Raw genomic sequence first — 21,181 nt, forward strand, 5'->3', positions numbered from 1 at the left:
ATTGCCAGGATTAGCACCTACTTGCTTTCAGTTTGGCTGGTTGCTTGATTTAGTGCATCTCTTAGAATAGAATTTTCCTGCTGCAGACGAGCAAGTTGTGCTTTAGGACCATTCTCAAGCTCCTCTTGAAGACTACGAACCTTTTTGTGGACAAAACCAGAAGGTTGTAAGTACATTACAGGACCTAAAAGTGTACAAAAAAATGTGTGTAGCCATATTCTTAAGGTGTCTGTTGCCCCTACGACACTTTACTCAGATCACTGGCAAAGCCTAAATATGCTGGCATGAGTCCTATCTGCAGGGTTCAGTAAAGCCTACAAAGCAGCCAACCCCTTCAAACATACACACACTCAAAGGGCTGAATATTGCAAGCTGTAGGCATGTTGACCTTTCTTGCTATGCAGGTCTCCATATAACACCTTCATCTATATTTAGAAAAACAGACCAGTGTATATTTAGAAAAACAGACCGGTGTACGTCATTGCTGCCTTTGAACACACCCAAAATTGAAAAACAGGGTGGAGATTTTCAAGAAATGACACTGCAATCAGGTCCGGAATCTGCTCTATGGCCTAAAGCATCAGTTAACAGATAGCAGCATGCATTAACTACTAAGGCTGGGTTCACACATGTGCCATGCGAATTCAAGCTCCGTTTTCACTCAGCTAATTGACAAGTAGTTGTTCAGCGTTTCAGGTCAGGTTTGCATCAGGATCAAGTCAGCATTTTATTCTGCTTACAACTGAATGACATGTGAGAATCAGAAGCATTCTCATAGAAGTCAATGGGCCTGAATTCGCACCTGAGCCGGACCGCACTGCTCAGAAACCGGACAGGTCTTTTTCAATTTGCAGCGAATCCGCACTCCGGCTGCAGCAGACATATGTGAACAGACATAATAGAACAACATTCTTTCACATGTCATGCGGTTCAAACGCATCCAATTCGCATATGTGTGACTCAACTGGCCCTCTGAACATTGTAAATTCCAGGAAAATTCATCACTTATCTACAAAACCATACTGGAGTTTTTGATTGCTATTTTTTTTTACCTTGACCGTTACAATTCAAAATGTGTCTCATTTTTCTGTAATTAAGGTTTTAGATCATTTTGTTAGCCTACGTCATCATGGAACTTTATACGGCAATGCAGGTTGACAATGCACTAAAGTTCTGTGCTCCGACATTTATTACTATGATGGATCAAAAAAAAAAAACAAACAAACTATCACAAGGGTGCCCAATTTTCTACATGAATGTACATTGTAATGGGCAAAAAGTGTGTTCTGTAAGGAATTGTTAACATTGCAATCCCTGGTGTTCAGGGTGTGGATCTACATGTGCTTTTACATGCATTTGAAAAGCATCGGTGGCACATTTTTTGGCATTATTTATTTAATTTTACATGTTTTTACAATGCATTTAGGTGTGTCCATCTGTGTTCCATTTCAGAAAAAAAATGCAGCATGCTATACTTTTTTTTTTAGGCTGGGTTCACACCTCCGATGGATGCAGCTTGCAGCAGGGGTCCAGTGCGTCCCTGTTCTCGGTTTCAGGGATGAATCTGAGCCGAATTTTTGCCTGAATTCGGCCCTGAAATGGAGCCAAAGACACACAGCGTCCCTGTATAAGCCACTCCGCAGCCACAACGAAGATATGTGAACCGGCTCCATAGAGAGCTGGTCACAATCTCCTGTCATTCGAATTGAATGCAGAGAAATCCACATCCAATTCGCATAGGTGTGAACCCAGCCTTAAACACACATGAGTGAGCCGGAATGGTTTAAACTAGCCTCTTTCAAAAACATTCACTTTTCCTGCATGTGCGTTCAACTGCATATGGTGTAAATGAGCTCTAAAGCGGTCCAAATTAGCAGAAGAAACTAAGAGCTCAATTAAGGAGTTTTAAAGGACAATTTTACAAATCGCATCTTTTCTATTTTAAAATACAAAAGATGTAATATTTATCCTCTCTGTGCAATGATACTGCACAGAGCAGTCCACTACCTCCTCTTTGGCAGTCCCCTGCTGCCATTGTCCGCTTCTCCCTCCTTAAGTGTCCCCTCAGCAAGCCAAATGCTAAGGGGGCACACATGCACTCCCTAGCCGGTTGTGTGCATCCAATAACGCACACAGCGCCAGCAAGCCACGTCCCCTGCTCCCTCCTCACAGGAGTCTAAAGGCCTATGGCTCCAGCTGCTCTCAGTGTCTCTTGTGAGACCAGAAAGTGAAATAAATGGTGCTGCAGCCAGGATAGCCCTGGAACGGTGAGAGGAGTCAGATAAGTGTTTGGGAATGGGGGGGGGGGGTGTAGAATAGGTAGTGGGGTGTTTTTTACCTTAATGTAGAGAATGTAGTATGGTAAAAAAAAAAAAAAAATTGAGTTGAGAGCGATTAATCCTGTACACATTTCAAAGAAAATATTTCTAACAATGTATTAAAATTCCCCTAAACGTGATAGAGTATATAAATTGGGCAAAGCTGAAAAATACTCTGAAATACTCTATGAATTGGTGTCACTATCTCTACATTTATCAGGAGCACACATATGGTTCCATATACATTATTTATTAAAACACAGCTAATCAAACTAAAGATGTGGCTAGTGATTTAACGAAGGCTAGCGATTTAATGAAAGTTTGTGCTGAACCGGCCAAGATTCGAGCCATTAAATGGGCAAGCTGAATGTACAAAGTTGATCGATCAATCAGTCAATCAGGGGACTACCAGCCTGCTGGATTTGCTACCAATTATCGCAAGCAGCTGCTATAGCCACTAGCAACAATCACTGTCACTGCCAGCAGAAGACAATTGCTCAGCAGGAGAGATTGCTCTGTCAGCACTGTCTGCGTTAATGGGGGAATCATGTGATTTGCACTGTCTTGCCTAAAGCATGAAGTACAGAACTTAACAGAATAAGAACTTAATAAATAAATAAAAAATAATAATAAAAAAAAAAAAAAAAACCTCAAATATCTATTGAGCTCTCGCTAGCACTCCATCTTTCTAAATGCTTTCCTGTAACTTTCCTGTACTCCAGATTGTGCCCCACCTCTAGTTATCAGCCCCGTCTTTGTATTCTTTAATCTTTGCATTTCTACATTTACCTTTCCTTGTAGCTGCTGGATTTCATCGACATGGTCCTTATAACTGGCCTGCATTCTGGCTTGCAATGCATTAATCTCCTGGTCTCGAGACAAGATCTGCTCCTTTAGTTTGGATTCAGCGCTGTTTGCTTTCGCCTTCTCAGCTGCCAATTCCTGCAAAGTAGCATAGAGTATAAACATTAAAAAGAAATCTTCCAGAGAGATCCAACTTTGTGCACACAAAGAGGATTACATTATCCTTATCAGACGCAATAAAGAGACTACACTGCTAAGAAAAACACAAGGAAGCTAATGACTACATTATTCTTAATGTACTCATCATTGGTAAGAGACGGAGGCATAAATTAGGTTTGGCGCTTCCTCTCTTCTCCACAAAATTTCACATTCATGAAAGCTCCAGTAATGGAGGTGATGTGTTCTGTGTGAGAATCCTGGGATCAGTATTAAGCAGAGCAGGCTGGTGTATAGGTTCAAAGACCGATTAGGAGCGGATAATGAAGGAGGTGGTGCAAGGTACCACTCTAAAGTGACACTAAATTCCCATGTAAAAAACAATTCTATTCAAGAAAGTATTCTTAACCAGAGGCGGCTCTCTAATTAGGCAAATTAGGCGGTCGCCTAAGGCCTCGCACTCACAGGGGCCTCGCGACCTCCTAATTTACCTGTTCTCAATCACTGAAGTTGACGCCGGTGGCTCCGCCTACCCCCACTGGGACTCTGTGGCCCAGGAGCTGACGGGCAAATCGGATACTGACCGCAGCCTGAGGAATAGTGGCCTCATCACAGAGTGTCCCAGTCCTTGGGGCCTCATTTGTAAGTTTTGCCTAAGGCCTCACAAAGCCTAGAGCCACCTCTGTTCTTAACTCAAAAAAGTACCTCCTTTCACTCTCAGCCTCCTCCTGATCTCCAAATTCCATTATTTTATGGGCTGCTGTGACCCGACTTTCTATTAGATGTGGTTCTGATTATTTTGCATGGTCTCACTGTATATAAGAATACAGCCACCCTGGTTTGCTCTCCCCTGAGATGGACTTGAGATTACGGCCTATGGGATTTGCACTGTGTCTAGGGGAGAGCACAAGATCGCAACCAATGTGCGCTTACAAATGGCGAAAAAGGAAAGGTTCGGGAGCTCTTGGGGGACATTCGGAGGCAAAAAACACAGTAACAATTTAAAGAAAAATAGATTACAGGGCAAATTTCCCTTTGGGATTAATAAAGTATTTTGTAATGGATTTGCGTGGATTATTTTTAGAGAATAAGGCCCCTTTCACACGTGCTGGATCTGGTTTTTCTCAGCAAGGGATCCATTTTCTGATCCCCTAAAGAGCTAGGTGGAGCAGCCGCATGACCAGTGTCTGCTCTGCTTATACAGTTGCAGACTCTGGGTGTGCTAGACATGCCCAAAAAAATGTCATCATTGTACACAGGGCATGTCAAGCACGTCCAGTCCTTCTGCCCTGCTGCCGGGATCCCCCATCCCAGTACACGGCAATTCAGCTCCGATTAACCATAGCTGCATTGCTGAGTACACAGAGAAGGTCTGGGAAGCAGGAGCTGTAAAAAAAAAAAAAAAAAAAAAAAAAAAGCAGTTTGGCAATGTTTATTAACACCCTTGCTCAGCTGTTAATACAAAAAAAGATACAAAGAAACACTGTTTCATTATGTATCTTTCTGTTTATTCATCTACAGATCAAAGCAGGGTTTCTCAACCAGGGTTCCTCCAGAGGTTGCTAGGGGTTCCTTAAGCAATGAGCAATTTCTGCCCCTCAGATAAGTTCCCACTGACCTTTTTCACTATCTTTTTCACAATGACCATAAGTGTTAGGAGCACTCTTCCTACTGACCATCACACTAATGTATCATGTTTTGTAGATATAGTAAATTTTTAGCAGGGCTTCACTGAGACTGTAAAGTAATTTCAAGGGTTCCTCTGTGTTGAAAGGGTTGAGAAAGGTTGAAGTCAGTTAAAGAAACCTGACAATAAAATGTTCCACTGTTGAACCCCTCTAATCTAACCTCTCTACTCTGATCAGCCATAATTAACTCCTTATTCTCCTTCTCTATTGCCGGCAGGGAAATGTGGACAGAGCAAATTGATCAGAGGAATGACCTCATCAGAGTCCAGCTGCTCCTTCACTATCCTGTCAGCAGGATGTGGATGTATTCTTGACCAGGCTGTCCTGCTGCTTTCGTGAAGGCTAAGGAACTGGCTTTGCTATCTGGTAAAGGTGCCTGGATAACAAAACTTTGTGTTTGTGTGTGGCTTTAGGAGGTTTACAAACACTTTGGATGGGAAAAAAAATCCCATTATATGCATCTTAAATGTGTATTTAGCTGCCACTCTACAGGCCAACTATATTAAAATGTGAAATACATCAGCTTCCTTCAAGTCATAGTAAAATATAGCTACATGTCTATGAATATACAGTATGTAAAACTTCTTTATAATAAAGTGTCTGGTTTGGGGTCATTTGTTTTAGTAGTATGCCCACTAGATGTCCCAAGTTTATATTCTCTTCTATAGACACAATTATAGCATAGTGACAATGGCATTGTTTTGTTATACTAATTGTTACATTAGGATAAAGCCTAAAAGAAACTGTGAAAAAAAAAAAAAAAAAAAAAAAAACCATAGAGTTATCTTGCTACAGCAGCTGTATGTTACAGTGTGAAATGTTACTGTAGAATAATGGAAAATTAAATCTGTTCTCTACATGAACATGAGCCAGCCTGCAGATTGCTTTATGCTTGATCGCTCGCAGTCAACTTCTTAAAATGCAAAACTGTGATATGGGAGAGATGATGTGAAATGGTCATAAGCTTCCCAGAGGGCAACGCAAGCCTGGCTATAGAGGAGATTTTTTTTTCCGTTCAACCAGCAGGTTGAATAAAAAAAAAAAAAAAAACAATCCGATTCCAAAGTGGATGGGGATGGGGGAATCCTCCCCGCTGTGTCTATGTATTCTGCAACGGGAGACTTCCCCGCTGTCAGAATACACTGATCATTGCTGCAGGCTACACCCTGCAGGGCTGATCGAGTGGAAATTTTCCAACAGGGTGGTTGTACAGAAGTCGATCGGTAGATTGAACGTCTGTTTTAACCACTGTGCCCATGCTTAGATCGAAATTCCGGCAGCTTGGTCCAAACAAACTATTCGTGAACACAAACCTGGCTTTAATAAGTACTGCTGGCTCTTAGAACTTAAGCTACAGTAGTTGGCTCTACAGCAACTCCACTGTATTAAACGCCTCATATCCATTTATTCATCAGTGCAACAAAGACCAGTCTGCCCGAGAAGCAAACACCCTGTGGGTGAGAGTGGGAAGATCAGAGCCTAGAATGGAGCATTTATCCTTAGTTCACTCCTTTTTAATCCAGTTGGGTTTAACCGTTGTTTGATAATCTTTGTAGGTGCATGGAATAAGGATGTCATCCATGTTTCACAACAAACAGGATCAATGACCTGGAGCAAGACTATGGATATCAGGTCTTCCTGTGACATGCTGGTCAGAAACTACCAACCTCCTACTGATGAACTCCAGCAAGCTGAAAAGGAGCTTTCCACAGGTCTTCTGGGTCATCACAAGTTGGGTGACACTAACAACTCCATACGAATGTGGGAAACCTTGCTGCTAGATAACTATTAGTCACCAACTGGTAATTCAGTCCCCCAGCATTCACTCACCACCAAAACATTCATTTGTGGGCATTTTAAACTTTTGATTGTACCTCGTAACATTTTCACCTTTAAAGCTTAATACTCGACAACAGCTGTAAAATCCAGGAGCGGTAACGTCACCCATAGGCTCCTATGGCCCATCCATTGTCTGTGGTCCCTCCTCTCCCCTTCAGCTGCCCCTGGCTGACACAGGGAAGCTGGATCACATAGTTGGACCAGAGCTGAAAATAGGTGAAGTATATACATCTTGTTTTACAAAGGTTATTTAGTCAGGAAGGGAGTATTTTTTAAGACTAGTTGGCCTTAACTGGAATTCTACTTAAATTTTTTTATTAGCATGTTGATAAGGGGAGAAAAGAGGAGCCAGGGAAGGCAAAATATATGTGGATTAAAAGTTCAGCTTTAAAGCCTACATTCTGGCATACAGGACTTTCCCATATGGCCATTTTAGGATGTTAGCTTTTCTTTTTCTATTTTACGCAATTACACTGATTGCCTTGTACACAAACAATTTTAACCACTTGCTGACTGCGCTATAGCCAAATGACGACTACAACACGGTCGTCTGGTTCTGGGACGCTGTCATATGATGGCTTTGCGTGATCACGTCCGCAGCTGGACACTGACACTGCTGATCACAGATTGCCAATCAGCGCCTCTTTACCATGCAATCAGCTGTGTCCAATCACAGCTGATCACGGAGGTAAACAGATGCCAGTTATCGGCACTCCTTTCCTCATGCTGACAGCATGAGGAGAGGAGAAGAGAGCTAATAACTGGCTTCTCTAAAAAGGGATATCTACACTGATAATCAGGGCACTCATTATCATTGTCCAGATTATCAGTGCAGTCCCACCAGTGCCGCCAATCAGTGCCTCCTCATCAATTTCACCGATCAGTGCCGCCTGCCAGGGCCCAACAGTGCCACCTATCAGTGCAGCCTTATCAGTGCCCACCAGTGCCAGCCTATCAGTGACCATCAGTGCTGCCTATCAGGGCAGCCTATAAGTGCCACCTATCAATGACCATCAGTGCGGCCTATCAGTGCCACCTATCAATGCCCATCAGTGGAGCCTCATCAGCGCACATCAGTGTAGGAGAAAAATTACTTATTTGCTAAATTTTATAACAAACTATTAAAAATGTTTTTTTTTGGGGGGGGGTTCAAACTTTCTGGGCATTTTTCGTTTAGTTATCAAAAAATAAAAAACCCAGGGGTAATTAAATATCCCCAAAAGAAAGCTCTATTTGTGTGAAAAAAAATTATAAAAATGTTGTTTAGGTAAAGTGTTGTCATTCAAAGTGTGACAGCACTAAAAGCTGAAAATTGGCCTGGGCAGGAATGGGGTAAAAGTGCCCAGTAGGCAAGTGGTTAAACCAAAGGTTCCCTCACATGTCAACTTGAATATTGCTTTCTTTGATGATTAACTGCTGATACTTTTCTGTGTAGATCTGTAAATGTATCCTGGGTTAATGCAGCAAAATAAATCAGTCAAGGTTTAGATGATCTTTGTGACTGTACAGGACAGAAGGCGTTTCCAGGCCACCAGCTGTACCCACCTTATTCATCTCCCGCAGTCTATTTTTAGCAGCCGCGGCATCTTCTTGTTCTGCTGACAGTAATTTTTCCTTCTCTTCCAACTGCTTTTTCAGAGCTGCAACCGGATCTCCTTTCTGAGTGGCCTGAAAAAGTGATCACAAAAAAAGAAAAAATACTGTTCATCTGTTCTATTATTTTATTCACACAATATGTCATGTCAAACTGGGGAATCCTTGAAAGTAAAGCTTGCCATACATATATAGATTGAGTGAATGGTAAAAGATTCCTCAATCCAATCTATACAGCACGGATGGATGGAAATCCCACCCCACGGCTGTTGTACGCCATGGCTATTGTATTTTGACAGCCAGCCCCACCAGCTGTCAAAATGCCCAAAGAGTGCCTGCCCAACTGGATACATGTGCTGTCTGGCTGATAATTAACCACTAAGCTTCTTTGATTTTTTAATCAAGGGATGTTGGGTGGGAGGCGGCTGATAGGGCCAACCATGGAGTGAATTTTTGCTGGCCAGCTCAATGTCAGGCCATACCCACCTAGGCGTTATCTAGGCATAACCTCAGATGAGGTTCATGTTGCTGAAAGTCTACTAAAAGATATAAAACCCTTTGACTAAAGCTGGCCATCAATGGATTGAAATTCGGTCAGTTTAGCAGGGACCGGACAAATTTTAAAGCATCCATTTGAAGGAAGTTGATTGTTAGACTGCAAAACTTCAATCATTGGCTGCAGAGGTGATCTGTATATTTTGGCAGCAGAGAAATCCCTGCTGTCAAAATACAACAAAACAGTGGGGAGGACTCCTCTATCCACCTTGCTTATGTGGATGGGGGAATATGTTCATTTTTTTCTCAATCACCTTACCCATTTACCTATTGTTTAGATTTCTAAAGCTGGCCAACCACAGCTCAAATTTCAGCCAATTCCTGCATTCAGTCAACTGAAGTCACTGTTCAGGGATTCTGACAGCCGCGAGTGCCAGCTGTCAGAATACAACAGACGGCAGCAGATTTGTCCATCCATGCTGCTTACTGTGGATAGGGAAGTCTATGGATTTCTTCATTCAGCCTGCTGGGCCAAACAAAGGACTTTATGCGTATGGCCAACTTGAGACCCTACGATTTGGAAAGTAAAGAGGGTGTGGAAGGTGGGGTCGCATTAATTTGATAAGCTGGCCATATATTGTACAATCAATTGTAGAATAACTAAACAACCCATTTAATTTGAATCCAATCAGGCAGGTCCCCCGTGTACTACACATGTTTTTCAGAGATCCAAATGAGATTGCACAATCAGAACATACCATGAATTGTCACCTGTAGGACCATCCCTGAGTGGATGGCAAGCTTGAAACCATCTAAATTGAAGAGGTTAAATAATTTCTTAGTGCAAAGAAAACTTATCCGAAATTAGACAATAAGCACATGAGCTGCCAGCTTCTTTATTCAGTTAAAATTCTACAAACAATACAATATGCCACACTTCACATGTTTTACTGATAAAAATTAATAATCATCAATAACTTAGAACCTTCCGATGGCTCCAGGGCAAAGGTGAGCCATTAGCAGTACTTTATATCTTGAAGCGAATGCAGTACTGAAAAACATTACTCAATTTAAGGCTGGGTTCACACCATTGCGAATTGGCTTCCCCACATCCAATTTGCAATAGCAGGAGATTTTGACTGGCTCTCTATGGAGCCAGTTCACACATCTCCGCTGTGGCTCCGGTGCGAATTTGCACAGGAGCCCTGTGCGTCTTTTGGTCCGTTTCGGGTCCGAATTCAGCCAAAAATTCGGGCTGAAATCGGACCTAAATCGGTAAACCAGGACGCACTGGACCCCTGCGGGGAGCCACATGCGGCAATGGTGTGAACCCAGCCTAAAGCCTAACTTCAGCCATCTTTATTTCGTTTAGCTTTAGAAAAATTAGGGAAGCAGAACTCCAGCCTTACCTTGGTTCTTGCACAGTTGTACAGGCTTCTCTCCTGTACTAAAAATCCTTCATCTGATTTCATTGCACGGTATGATATGAAGCTACGTCAGTGAACCACGGCGAAACGCGTTGAAGTCATCACGCCACCCAGTCTATGCGTTCAGGGCACAGAGGGAAGTGTACGGCGATCAGCTGATACAGGGAGCACATGACCGCCGCTCCAAAGGCGAAGGAAGCCTGCTGGACATTGCACAGCCACAGGAACCTTATGCGAATTTGGGATCGTAGCAGACAAGCAAACAAGGAGCCATTTTTCTAGCGGTCACGGTATTTCCCTGCAGGAGTTCAAGGACACCCCATGTGCGATACGGGACGTTACAGGAGTGACGGCATTTAGGATCAGCGGGCTGCAGTACACCTGAGCAGAGCAGCGCTGAAGATGGTGGTAATGTACAGCTAAATCAATATAGCCAAGTATAATTGCAACTTTATCGCAAACTATAATACTAGATCATTTAACGCTTGCATCGCCACTTGAACATCTCATTAAGTGCTGATTGGACATTTATGATCCTATTACATGTTTGAATCCTATTACCAGCCTGAATCAGGATCCCCAATATCACTATAAGGAACGACTAATGACTTTCTGCTTACAGTCTAGGTACTAGCACTGTTTTAGGCCGGTTAATCCATACTCCCTCGTATCCAACTTTTGAGGAACACCAAATCTCAATTATATAGATATCAATAGGAGATATATTCTGCCTTGAAACAGCACAGGTGCCTTTCCCCCACAGCACTTTTCACCCTCCTACTGCATCCTGCCACAGGGGGCTATAATACATTAAATTTCAAATCAACTATCGACTATCCATAGTTGATAACATATTACAATTTGATTTATTGACCAAAACCACCAGGCCACTGTGGCATAATGCAATACGCCCAGACTGGGTAGCCATACATGTTTATCAATGTAATGTTTGTCCAGTCCGTCTTGTCTAGTTTGTCCGAGGCCTAATTGCACAATTGTTGTGATATTTATAGTTTAATTTAAGTTGTGATTTTCTATGGTAATATGATACAATAAAATTGATTTTAACTAAAAACCTACCCTAGACTACATTGTTGCCTAAAGTAACCCCTTTAAACCCATCTCTTTGGGTTGTTCCCCTTCCCCCAACCTTCCCTGTAGTAGTGTACAAGTTATGGTTACAGCAACAATACCCTAACGGGTTAAGCATTAAGTACTGGCATATGCAATTACATGACCCAGTACAGGTGGACTCACGCCTGCCCTCTCCCCTTTCTCCCTATCCCTTAACCCCTTAATCCTTCCCAATTTTGCTTTGAAGCAGAACTCCAGCCTTACCTTGGTTCTTGCACAGTTGTACAGGCTTCTCTCCTGTACTAAAAATCCTTCATCTGATTTCATTGCACGGTATGAGATTCTCACAGCACACATCAATTCAGATAAAGCTCCCCATCCCCATCTGAACTGTCCCTGGCCCGCTACTTTCCTTAATTGGATTTCAGTTCTTTCAATCAAGAAGGGTCAGCATAACATATCAGCATTATCTAGTGTGGTGTGAATACCACCTGCCCTTGAACACCCACTCCTCCAGACTGATACCTGCCAATGAAGCCATTTTAGTATTTGTATACCTCCTCCCATCATCCAGTCCACTGCTTGCATCAGGTACTGAAGCAGGGTGCTGTGATGTCTGCGGGGAGCTTAATGGCCCCTCCCACCCACCACGATCTGTTTGTAGTACATACAGAAGCACAGAGACCCTGTGATGACATCACTGGATCTAAAAAACTGTGTAATGAAAAGCTGAGAGGTTTTATTTAAAGTGGTTGAAAACATCAGACATGAAATGTGAACAAAGCATATCCCACTATAGTGTGTACTTGTCTCAATTAATAGTACTAAGTGTCATTTCTGTCTGCTGATTTGTTTCTCTGCTATCAGCATGAATCACTTCTGACAAGTTTTCCTGACACTAAGAGAAAAATGGTGATGGGGAGGGACCTCCAGCTGATTGACAGCCTCAGCTCTGTTCCTGTGTGCTGTGTGGAGGGGGGTGTGTCCCTTCCCTCCAATCAGCTCTCAGAGTTCTCCTCACTGAGCTCTGCAGAGTGTAATGCCAACTCACCGCCACTTTTCTGAACTCTATAAATAAAGCACGTTGAACGGGTGCAGAGAAGAGGAGAAGACTGCAAGTAGACATATACAATTTATGTAGGAGGATTTGTTTCATCTCTGTGTATCACCTGAGCATAGTCCCTTCACTGGGTATATTTAAGGGTTTACAACCACTTTAAAAAAGGCCATTGCTCAGCTGGTTACGGAGTTCTGATCAGACAAGACCCTTGTTTTTTTCTGTTAATTAGATGGCTACAAGCAAAAATTATCAGACACGCACTATCAAGTAAAGTATGTGTAATTTTATGCTTGGTTATGCTCCGTCACCAATAAATCCACAGTGTGCATTTTCATGCTATTGGGTACAACACGATAGAGAAAGGGAGGTCATGCAGCAATTTAACATAAAAGATTTACATTAAATTCAAATTGAATTAACTTAAAAGAAGGTAAGAAGTCTTACCGTATGCCAAGTATCCTGCTTGATGCCATTTTTCTCAATCAGGATCTCAATAAGCTTCTGTGCTTCTCCCTCACTGAAGACCATACTGCTGATGGTGGACACTATTGTCTTGTATGGAAGATACAGGGCACCATCCAGGTCATTGGACACTGCATAAAAATGTATTAATAATAATATTTTTTAAAAATAATTTAAAAATCGAAATTAACATCCACAAATAAAAAAGCCCACTACCCAAACTGGTATGTTACTGGACAGAGGTAACTTAAACGGTTTCCATGGTACTGCAAATACTCATTGGGGTTGATTTGCCAAAACTGGAGAGTGCGAAATCTGGTGCAGCTGTGCATGGTAGCCAATCAGCTTTCAGGTTGTTTTGTTAAAGCTTAATTGAAGAAGCTGAAGTTAAAATCGGATTGGTTACCATGCACAGCTGCACCAGATTTTGCATTCTCCAGTTTTAGTAAATCAACCCTACTGCCCTTGATCACAGCATTTGTATATTAGGAAATTTAGACACTAGGAGGTGTTGGTTTCGGACATCAGATTTCTCTTTATTACAAGAAAACGAATTGCACAGCATTGGCTATCCCCACATTTACTGAATGAAAGAACTAGGATAACCACCAACATGGAGGAAGAGACTAGTGTACCAACATAGGGGCTGCGCCCAAAACTTCTTTAAACTATAGGATGAATGGCTAGAAGAACTGGTTTTGGCCCCATCATCCCTAACTTTACAATACCTGTTCCCATGACCCTACCACGACCGTATTTGAATTGCTACATCAATTATTGGAATGTTTTAGAATACAGTTCTGTGAGATCATTGAATACTTGCTATATGTAGTGTGTTAGGCATTGTTAAGAAATTTTTAGTTCAAGTTTATTTTATTGAAAAAAAAATATTGATTACAGGAGCATAACTTTAAACAGTAGTGAACAGAAATAAGTAATGTCACAGGGAAAGCAGCTTATGATCTTAAGGTGCAGAGAATTTGTCAACTTCAACATATATATTTAAACATATAGGCCCAAGTGGGTAGGAACACCTTGCATAACACCCTAAAGACCCGTACACACGCTTAGATTTTCAGACGGGAAATGTGTGATGACAGGCTGTCGGCGGAAAATCCGACCGTTTGTACGCTCCATCGGACAATTGATGTCGGATTTTCCACAGACAAATGTTGGATAGCAGGTTTTAAAATTTTCCACGGACTGGAGACGAACTGGATGCTCCGTCATACATCAAGAAATGAGGAAATGAATTGGGATCACAATGCAATAAACACGCATTAGAGAAAATTTTGAAACTGACACATAGTTCTGCGTTAGACACCAAGACGGCTGAGACAAATTATAAATGTATAGCAAGGTGGTATACGACACCGGACAAAATCAGCAAATTTCAACTGGAGAAGTTCTCGGATTGCTGGAGAGGGTGTAAGGCCTTAGGAACAACGGCACATATATGGTGGGATTGTCCTATCATTAAAACATTTTGGAAGGGGGTCTTACAGTTGATAAAAGGAAATTACCAACATAGAAATATCGGAAGACCCGTGGACATGTTTGTTCCATGGGACAGATGGCTCCGTTAGGCAATATAAAACATCTATAATCCCTACCCTGCTTAATGTAGCAAAGAGTCTAATACCGAAAAAATGTCAGGAAGTGGAGAGCCCTAAAATTCGGGATTGGATATTTTGTGTAAGCGCACTATATAATTTGGAGAGCCTAGATGATAGGGGGGGAGGAACAGGAAGAAAGTATAGAATGTAATGATACATGGGAAGTGTGGAGGGCGTTTAAGAGAATGTGGAGATACGTTGAGGAGATCACTAAATAATCAGACAGCGGATAAGGATCGGAAATGGATGAAAATAAGAAGTAAAATATCTGCCGCAAGAGGTCGGTGCAAGGTGGGGAGGGGGTGGGGTTGTGGGGAAACATTTGTATATATTTAAGGAGGAAGTAAACATATATGTCATTCTTTTTGTATGATGTAATCTTTTATAAAATAAATAAAAAATAAATAAATGAATAAAATTTTCCACGGACAAATGTCTGTTGTGGGATTTTCCGAGCGTGTGTACACAAGTCCGTCGGACAAAAGTCCAAATTACAAACACGTATGCTCGGAAGCAAGGACGAGCCAGAAGCGGTCAGTCACCTAGCGTTCGTAATGGAGAATTAGCATTCGTGATGCGGCAAATTATGAAGTCTCAAAATGCAGCGCACAATTCTCTTCTTCTTTAATGGGATAATAATGAAGCTGCTTTGCTGGTGATACTGATGGAATTATTGCAAACGAATTTTCAAAGGCTTTTTTTTTTTCTAGCGATATCAAGAATAATATTATTATTATGATCTTTTTGGACAAGTTACCACAACACCATTATCCTGTAGTTTTTAAGATCAAAGCTACAACCATGTTGGTGTCCCTTGTCAATTTTACATTGTATTTTTTTAAATGTAACTGCCTACTCCCAAACTGTCATTTGAAGTAAAACACATAGCCAAGTATTATTCTCCACAATTTTTTTTTTTTTGTTGTACATTAAAAAAGAAAACAAATAAAATTAGACATGCTATCTGCCAATAGAACTTAACCAAAAAGTGCATTCTATGTATCCAAAAATATAGAAAATATACCAAATCAAATCATTATTCAACCAAAAAAATAATGTCAAAGCAATAACTCCAAGGCCAATAATAAATAACACGTTATCTCCTCCGATTCCGCAACATGTCTGGTTGACGAATGGCCGTTCAGAAACAAAATGAAAAGCGCGAAATGAAAAGCGCGAATCAACACTCACCAAACTTCTACTAACACGAAATTAGCAGAAGGAGCCCAAAGGGTGGCGCTAAAAAGCTGAAAAACCATGTAGTACATCACTACGTTCATGATTGTTGGCCAACAATTGTGTGTATGCAAGACAAGTTTTGGCCAACGCCCTTCGGACAAAAGTCCACGGTTTTGTTGGCCAACAATCTGATCGTGAGTACGAGGCTTTAGACTCGGTGAACACCACTATCTACTCAACAAGTGGTGCCCAGTAACAATTTTTAATTTAATTGATTTTTATGATGAGTTTCATTATATATTTTTTTGGTGGAGGGTAGTGCGGTGGTTTATATAATTGAATTGGCACACTATCATTTGTGATATAAAGATAGTGGCTTAGTGTTAGGGTGAAGGGTATCAGTGCAGAGTATTTGGTATATTTTCCTCTTATTTCTGTTCTACAAGTGAAGTACATTGATTCTGGGGTGCGTGCACAGCTGTTCTTCCCTCCTGTGGCCTGGAAAGACATACTCCCTCTACACAGCTGTGTGAATTGGCAGGGCAGCTCTTTGCAATAGCCATGACACAGCGGAGAAGCAGCAAGGGGTAGGAACAAGGCTTCATAGAGACTGGCACACAAATGAAAAGTGCTGAAAGTACAGCAGCCCAGAAGAGAGCAGTGGCACCATAAGAGAATATCAACATGACATAGGACATTCCATTTCAGTAGAGTCAAAAGACCTGCCACTTTTCATACATGATGCAAGCTGTGCCTTGTCTACAGAAGCACTCTCACTTTGGTACAATAATGCAGAACTCCAGTAAAAAATAAGGTTAAAACATACATAGCCCATTAAAAGAACAAAAAAAAAAAAAATCTAAACTGGCTTTTGCCACAATATTCACCTTTAATCCTGAGACTACTCCTGCAGTACCTGTTTCTGCCACCAGGTGACCTCGGTCTGATGGCCTGCATCATTCAACACTCTAACTCTGAGCCCAGGTCATCCCAAAGCTAGTTCAGCCTGTGATTGAGCAGTAAAAGAACAAGCAGCACAGTGAGGTGCACAACTTTGTCACTTTGCTTTCTCCTCCTACCAACATGCTCCTTCTACTGCTTTTTTCCTTTTAGGCTCTGTTCATACTTTCATATTGAATCGTGGGCTGAATCACAGCAAAATGTGTGTTGTGCTTGCGGGGCCATTATACTTCCTTGTCAAATTTGTTTATTTGTTTTGAACAAATTACATGTTAACAGGCAACAACCAACAGATACACTATATTGTCAAAAGTATTGGGACACCTGCCTTTACATGCACATGATCTTTAATGGCATCCCGGTCTTATGCCGCGTACACACAAGCTGACTTTTCGACTAGACTTGTCCGATGGTCTGTCCGACGGACTTTCCGAACAAACGGACTTACCTACACACGATCACACCAAAGTCCAACGGATTCGTACGTGATGATGTACGACCGGACTAAAATAAGGAAGTTCGCAGCCAGTAGCCAATAGCTGCCCTAGCGTCGGTTTTTGTCCATTGGACTAGCATACAGACGAGCGGAGTTTTCAATAGGAACTGGGTCCGGCAGAGTTCCGACGTAAAGATTTGAAACATGTTCCAAATCTAAAGTCCGTCAGATTTTCCGATGAAGTCCACACACGGTCGGATTGTCCGTCGGACCAGTCCGATCGAAAAGTCCGCTCGTGTGTACGCGGCATTAGTGCTAGTTCACACCAGGTGCAGTTCCATGCGCTTTTTTTCTGCACTAAAAATGCATGCATTGTTTTCCATGTATTCCAATAGCTGTAGTTCACACCAGTGCAGTCAGTTTCCGGTGCAGAAAAAAGAGCGTGCTGCATTTTTTTCTGCACAGAACTGTACTGGAACCTAGCAAATTGTATCAAAAACTCACTGGAACTGCATGTGGTGTGAACTGTAAGCAAAAACTGATCCGGAACGTACGAGTGCATTTTTGTGGTGTGAACTGGCCCTAAAAATGCATGCACATTGTTTTCCATGTATTCCAATGGCTCTAGTTCACACCAGTGCAGTCAGTTCTGGTCAGTGCAAAAAGAAACTGACCGGAACTGACTGCATTGGTGTGAACTAGAGCCATTGGAATACATAGAAAACACTGTGCATGCATTTTTAGTGCAGAAAAAAGTGCACGGAACTGCATCTGGTGTAAACTGGCCCTTAGTCCCTATGGGTCAATATTGAGTTGGGCCACCCTTTGCAGCTATAACAGCTTCAACTCTTCTGGGAAGGCGGTCTACAAGGTTTAGGAGTGTGTCTATGGGAATGTTTGACCATTCTTCCAGAAGTGCATTTGTGAGGTCAGGCACTGATGTGGACGAGAAGGCCCGTCTCGCAGTCTCTGCTCCAATTCACCCCAAAGGTTTTCTGTCTGGTTGAGGTCAGGACTCTGTGCAGCCCAGTCAAGTTCCTCCACCCCAAACTCACTCACTCATGTCTTTATGGACCTCGCTTTGTGCACTGATGTGCAGTCATGTTGGAACAGGAAGGGGCCATCCCCAAACTGTTCCCACAAAGTTGGGAGCATGAAATTGGGAGGCGCATGCGCAGCAGCAACCAAGATGGCCGCTTAGACCGGGAGCTCCACTCCCCTCAATGTTTTTGAAAACATTATGGCCTTGTAGCCCACACCACAGCCGTCTGAGCCATAGTTCCGGTTTGGCAACAACACCAGCCTATCGGGGAAGTACCCAGCCACCAACTGATGTCTGCAGGCTCAGCGCGGAGGGACCTGTCCCGTCAACTGGACTCTGTAGCAGTGCGGCCCGGCCATTCCAAAATGGCGGCCGCGTCCACACGAGGCACAGACTGTGTAGAGGAGGAATCCATAGCAGACCAGGATCAAACTGCCTTCCCGGCCGCACACCAGAATGTAGCCACAGTGAGTACACCATTGCAAGTGGCTCCCTCCCCTGCATCCACTGAATCCCTGTTAGGGAGATCACTGGGAGGCCCTGCCATGACGCCATTACAGGAGCTGCTTACCACCTTGGACCCCTGGGACCAGGAAACCCAAGATGCCATTCTCTCCCCCTAGGGGCCTATCCCAAACTGTGGTCCAGATCACAGCCTCTATTCATGCTGATCTGCGGCACGAGAATAGAAGTAATTGAGAAGAAAGCAGACCAAGCGGTCTCTAGAATTAACCAGCACTCCGCCAGAATCCAGGAACTCCAGGATTAACTAGAATCAGCAGTCTCTAAAATTGATGACCTCGAAAATAGATCGGGACGCTACAACTTCAGAATCAGGGGACTACCAGAATCCGTTAAAGATGTCTAGTCAACAGTCCAACATTTTATTAAAAGTCTGATCCCGGACATCCCAGCACACCGTCTGGAACTGGATAGAGCTCACAGAGCACTACAACCATTATGCTCGGATGGTCTCCCTAGAGACGTTATAGTAAAACCCCACTTCTATAAAATTAAAGAGGATGTGATGAAGCTGTCCTGCACTGCGGAAAAGCTGGAAATCATGGGCCATCAGTTTCAAATCTTTGCAGACCTATCGCCATACACGGTACAAAAGCGATCTGTAAACCGTTACTCCAAATCCTGACTAATAAAGACATCACATACAGATGGGCTTTCCCGCTTCGCATAAACTTCTCATACCGTAACAAACAAGCCTTACCTCCTAGGCACAGTCATTCTGGGAGGCAACTCCAACACTCCCTTTGACCTCTCATTAGACAAGTCCAACTCACGGATTTCAAAAGCCAAGCGCCCCCAGACAAAGCCTGAAAGTAGCACAGACCTTACAGGAAAATGGCCTGGTAGACATCTGGAGGGAAATGAATCCCCACACCAAAGACCACATGTACTACTCCATTCCACACCGCACCCATTCCAGGATAGACCATATTTTTTTGCAATCCGCTGCCATCCCACTAGTGATAGCCTCTAAAATCCACGACACCCCCCTATCAGATCACTCCAAAGTGACACTAACCTTCAGAGGTGCCTCTGGGGCGAAGGGTCCTTTTAAATGGCGCATCAATGAAGCTCTATTGAGCAACCCTGCCCACTGCACAAACCTAGAAAAAGCTCTGAAAGCCTACTTTGCAGAGAACGATACTGAATCGGTTTCACCAGGTACACTGTGGGCAGCCCATAAAGCGGTGATGAGAGGCAGACTCATTCAACTCGCATCTCAACTTAAATGGGAAAAAAGACCTAAATAAAGAAATTTATGGAGGAATTCCGTCTGATCAGTGAACGCTACAAAATTAACCCCACCCCAGATAATCTGACTCGGCTTGACTAAACCAGCCCTAACCACTTCAGCCGAAAAACACTTACGATGGACCGGGGCACGTTTCTACTACCAATAAGACAAAATAGGCTCTAAATTAGCAGCCAAATTTAGCCCGAAACCGCGTAAACTAGCCTTCCCCAAAATCCGCACCAAGGCAGGAAATTTAACCCAGAATCCAGTAGAAATCATGGATTCCTTCAATGCTTTCTATTCGGCTTTATACAAAGACCATCCCCATACACATCCTAGGACAATAGAGGCATTTCTCCAAGAAATTAATCTCCCTAAAATAAAACGATCCCTCCCACCAAGAGCTCCTGGACAAACCATTCTCCTTGGATAAAATATAACAGAAGTCATAAAATCCTTAAGGACATCCTCTGCCCCGGGGCCGGATGGTTTCTCGATCTGCTACTCTAAGAAATTCGGCATCTAAATGCAGCTTCTAATCACAGTCATACCCAAACCGGGGAAAGACTCATGCGAGGTCGGAAATTACTGACCCAATTCTCTTATAAATAACGACCTTAAGATAATGACAAAAATCCTGGTGACGAGACTTTCCAGTTTTATTGCTGGATATATTCACAAAGATGAAGTGGGCTTCATCCCGGGGAGACAAGGCCCCGATCAGATTCATAGGGCCATAGGTGTGATCTCCCTCCTACATTCTCACCAGGACAGGGGGCCCCAACAGGAAAGGTTCCTGTTATCATTAGATCTTCAGAAAGCCTTCAACTTTGTGTCCTGGCCATACCTCTTTGAGATCCTTGAATGATGGGGGTTTGGTGACAAGTTCCTAAGGGTTATCCACACCCTATACTCTAACCCGAATGCCCAAATTCGCTTAATGGGCCATTGTTCCGACTCTTTTGACATCAAAAGAGGAACTAGACAGGGCTGTCCACTATCGCCCTTAGTCTTTCTCCTCCTTTCCAGAAGGTGAACGATTACTCCCACACTTAGGACTGATCACACAGGAATTGCCTCAACCCTTATCCAATAGAGGGGCACCGTCATCAAAACGTCCCACTTCCTCCTTCCGGTTCTCGACCGCCTAGGCGACTCCTCCTCTCGCCCTAGGCGGCTCCTCCTTGCCATCCATCTTCTGGGACACAACACAGGTCCCAGAAGATTGGCTGGCCAATAGCAGAGCGCAGTGCGTGCCCAGCCGTGAAGCCATAAG

At 42.9% G+C, this 21,181-nt stretch overlaps 1 protein-coding gene across 2 annotated transcripts in view; it reads right to left on the reverse strand.

Moving 5' to 3' along the window:
• RRBP1 (ribosome binding protein 1) overlaps nucleotides 1-21,181 on the reverse strand; it is a 117,825-nt gene that overhangs the window by 64,376 nt on the left and 32,268 nt on the right. For both annotated transcript variants that reach the window (XM_073628161.1, XM_073628160.1), the window contains exons 3-6: nucleotides 12,899-13,047; nucleotides 8,351-8,473; nucleotides 3,108-3,260; nucleotides 22-140 (exon numbers count right to left, since the gene is read on the reverse strand). In XM_073628161.1, the coding sequence (XP_073484262.1) occupies nucleotides 22-140; nucleotides 3,108-3,260; nucleotides 8,351-8,473; nucleotides 12,899-13,047 (544 nt within the window). The remainder of the gene's footprint in view (nucleotides 1-21; nucleotides 141-3,107; nucleotides 3,261-8,350; nucleotides 8,474-12,898; nucleotides 13,048-21,181) is intronic.

Source organism: Aquarana catesbeiana, linkage group LG04, assembly GCF_042186555.1.
Source record: "Aquarana catesbeiana isolate 2022-GZ linkage group LG04, ASM4218655v1, whole genome shotgun sequence".
Classification (NCBI taxonomy): Eukaryota; Metazoa; Chordata; class Amphibia; order Anura; family Ranidae; genus Aquarana; species Aquarana catesbeiana.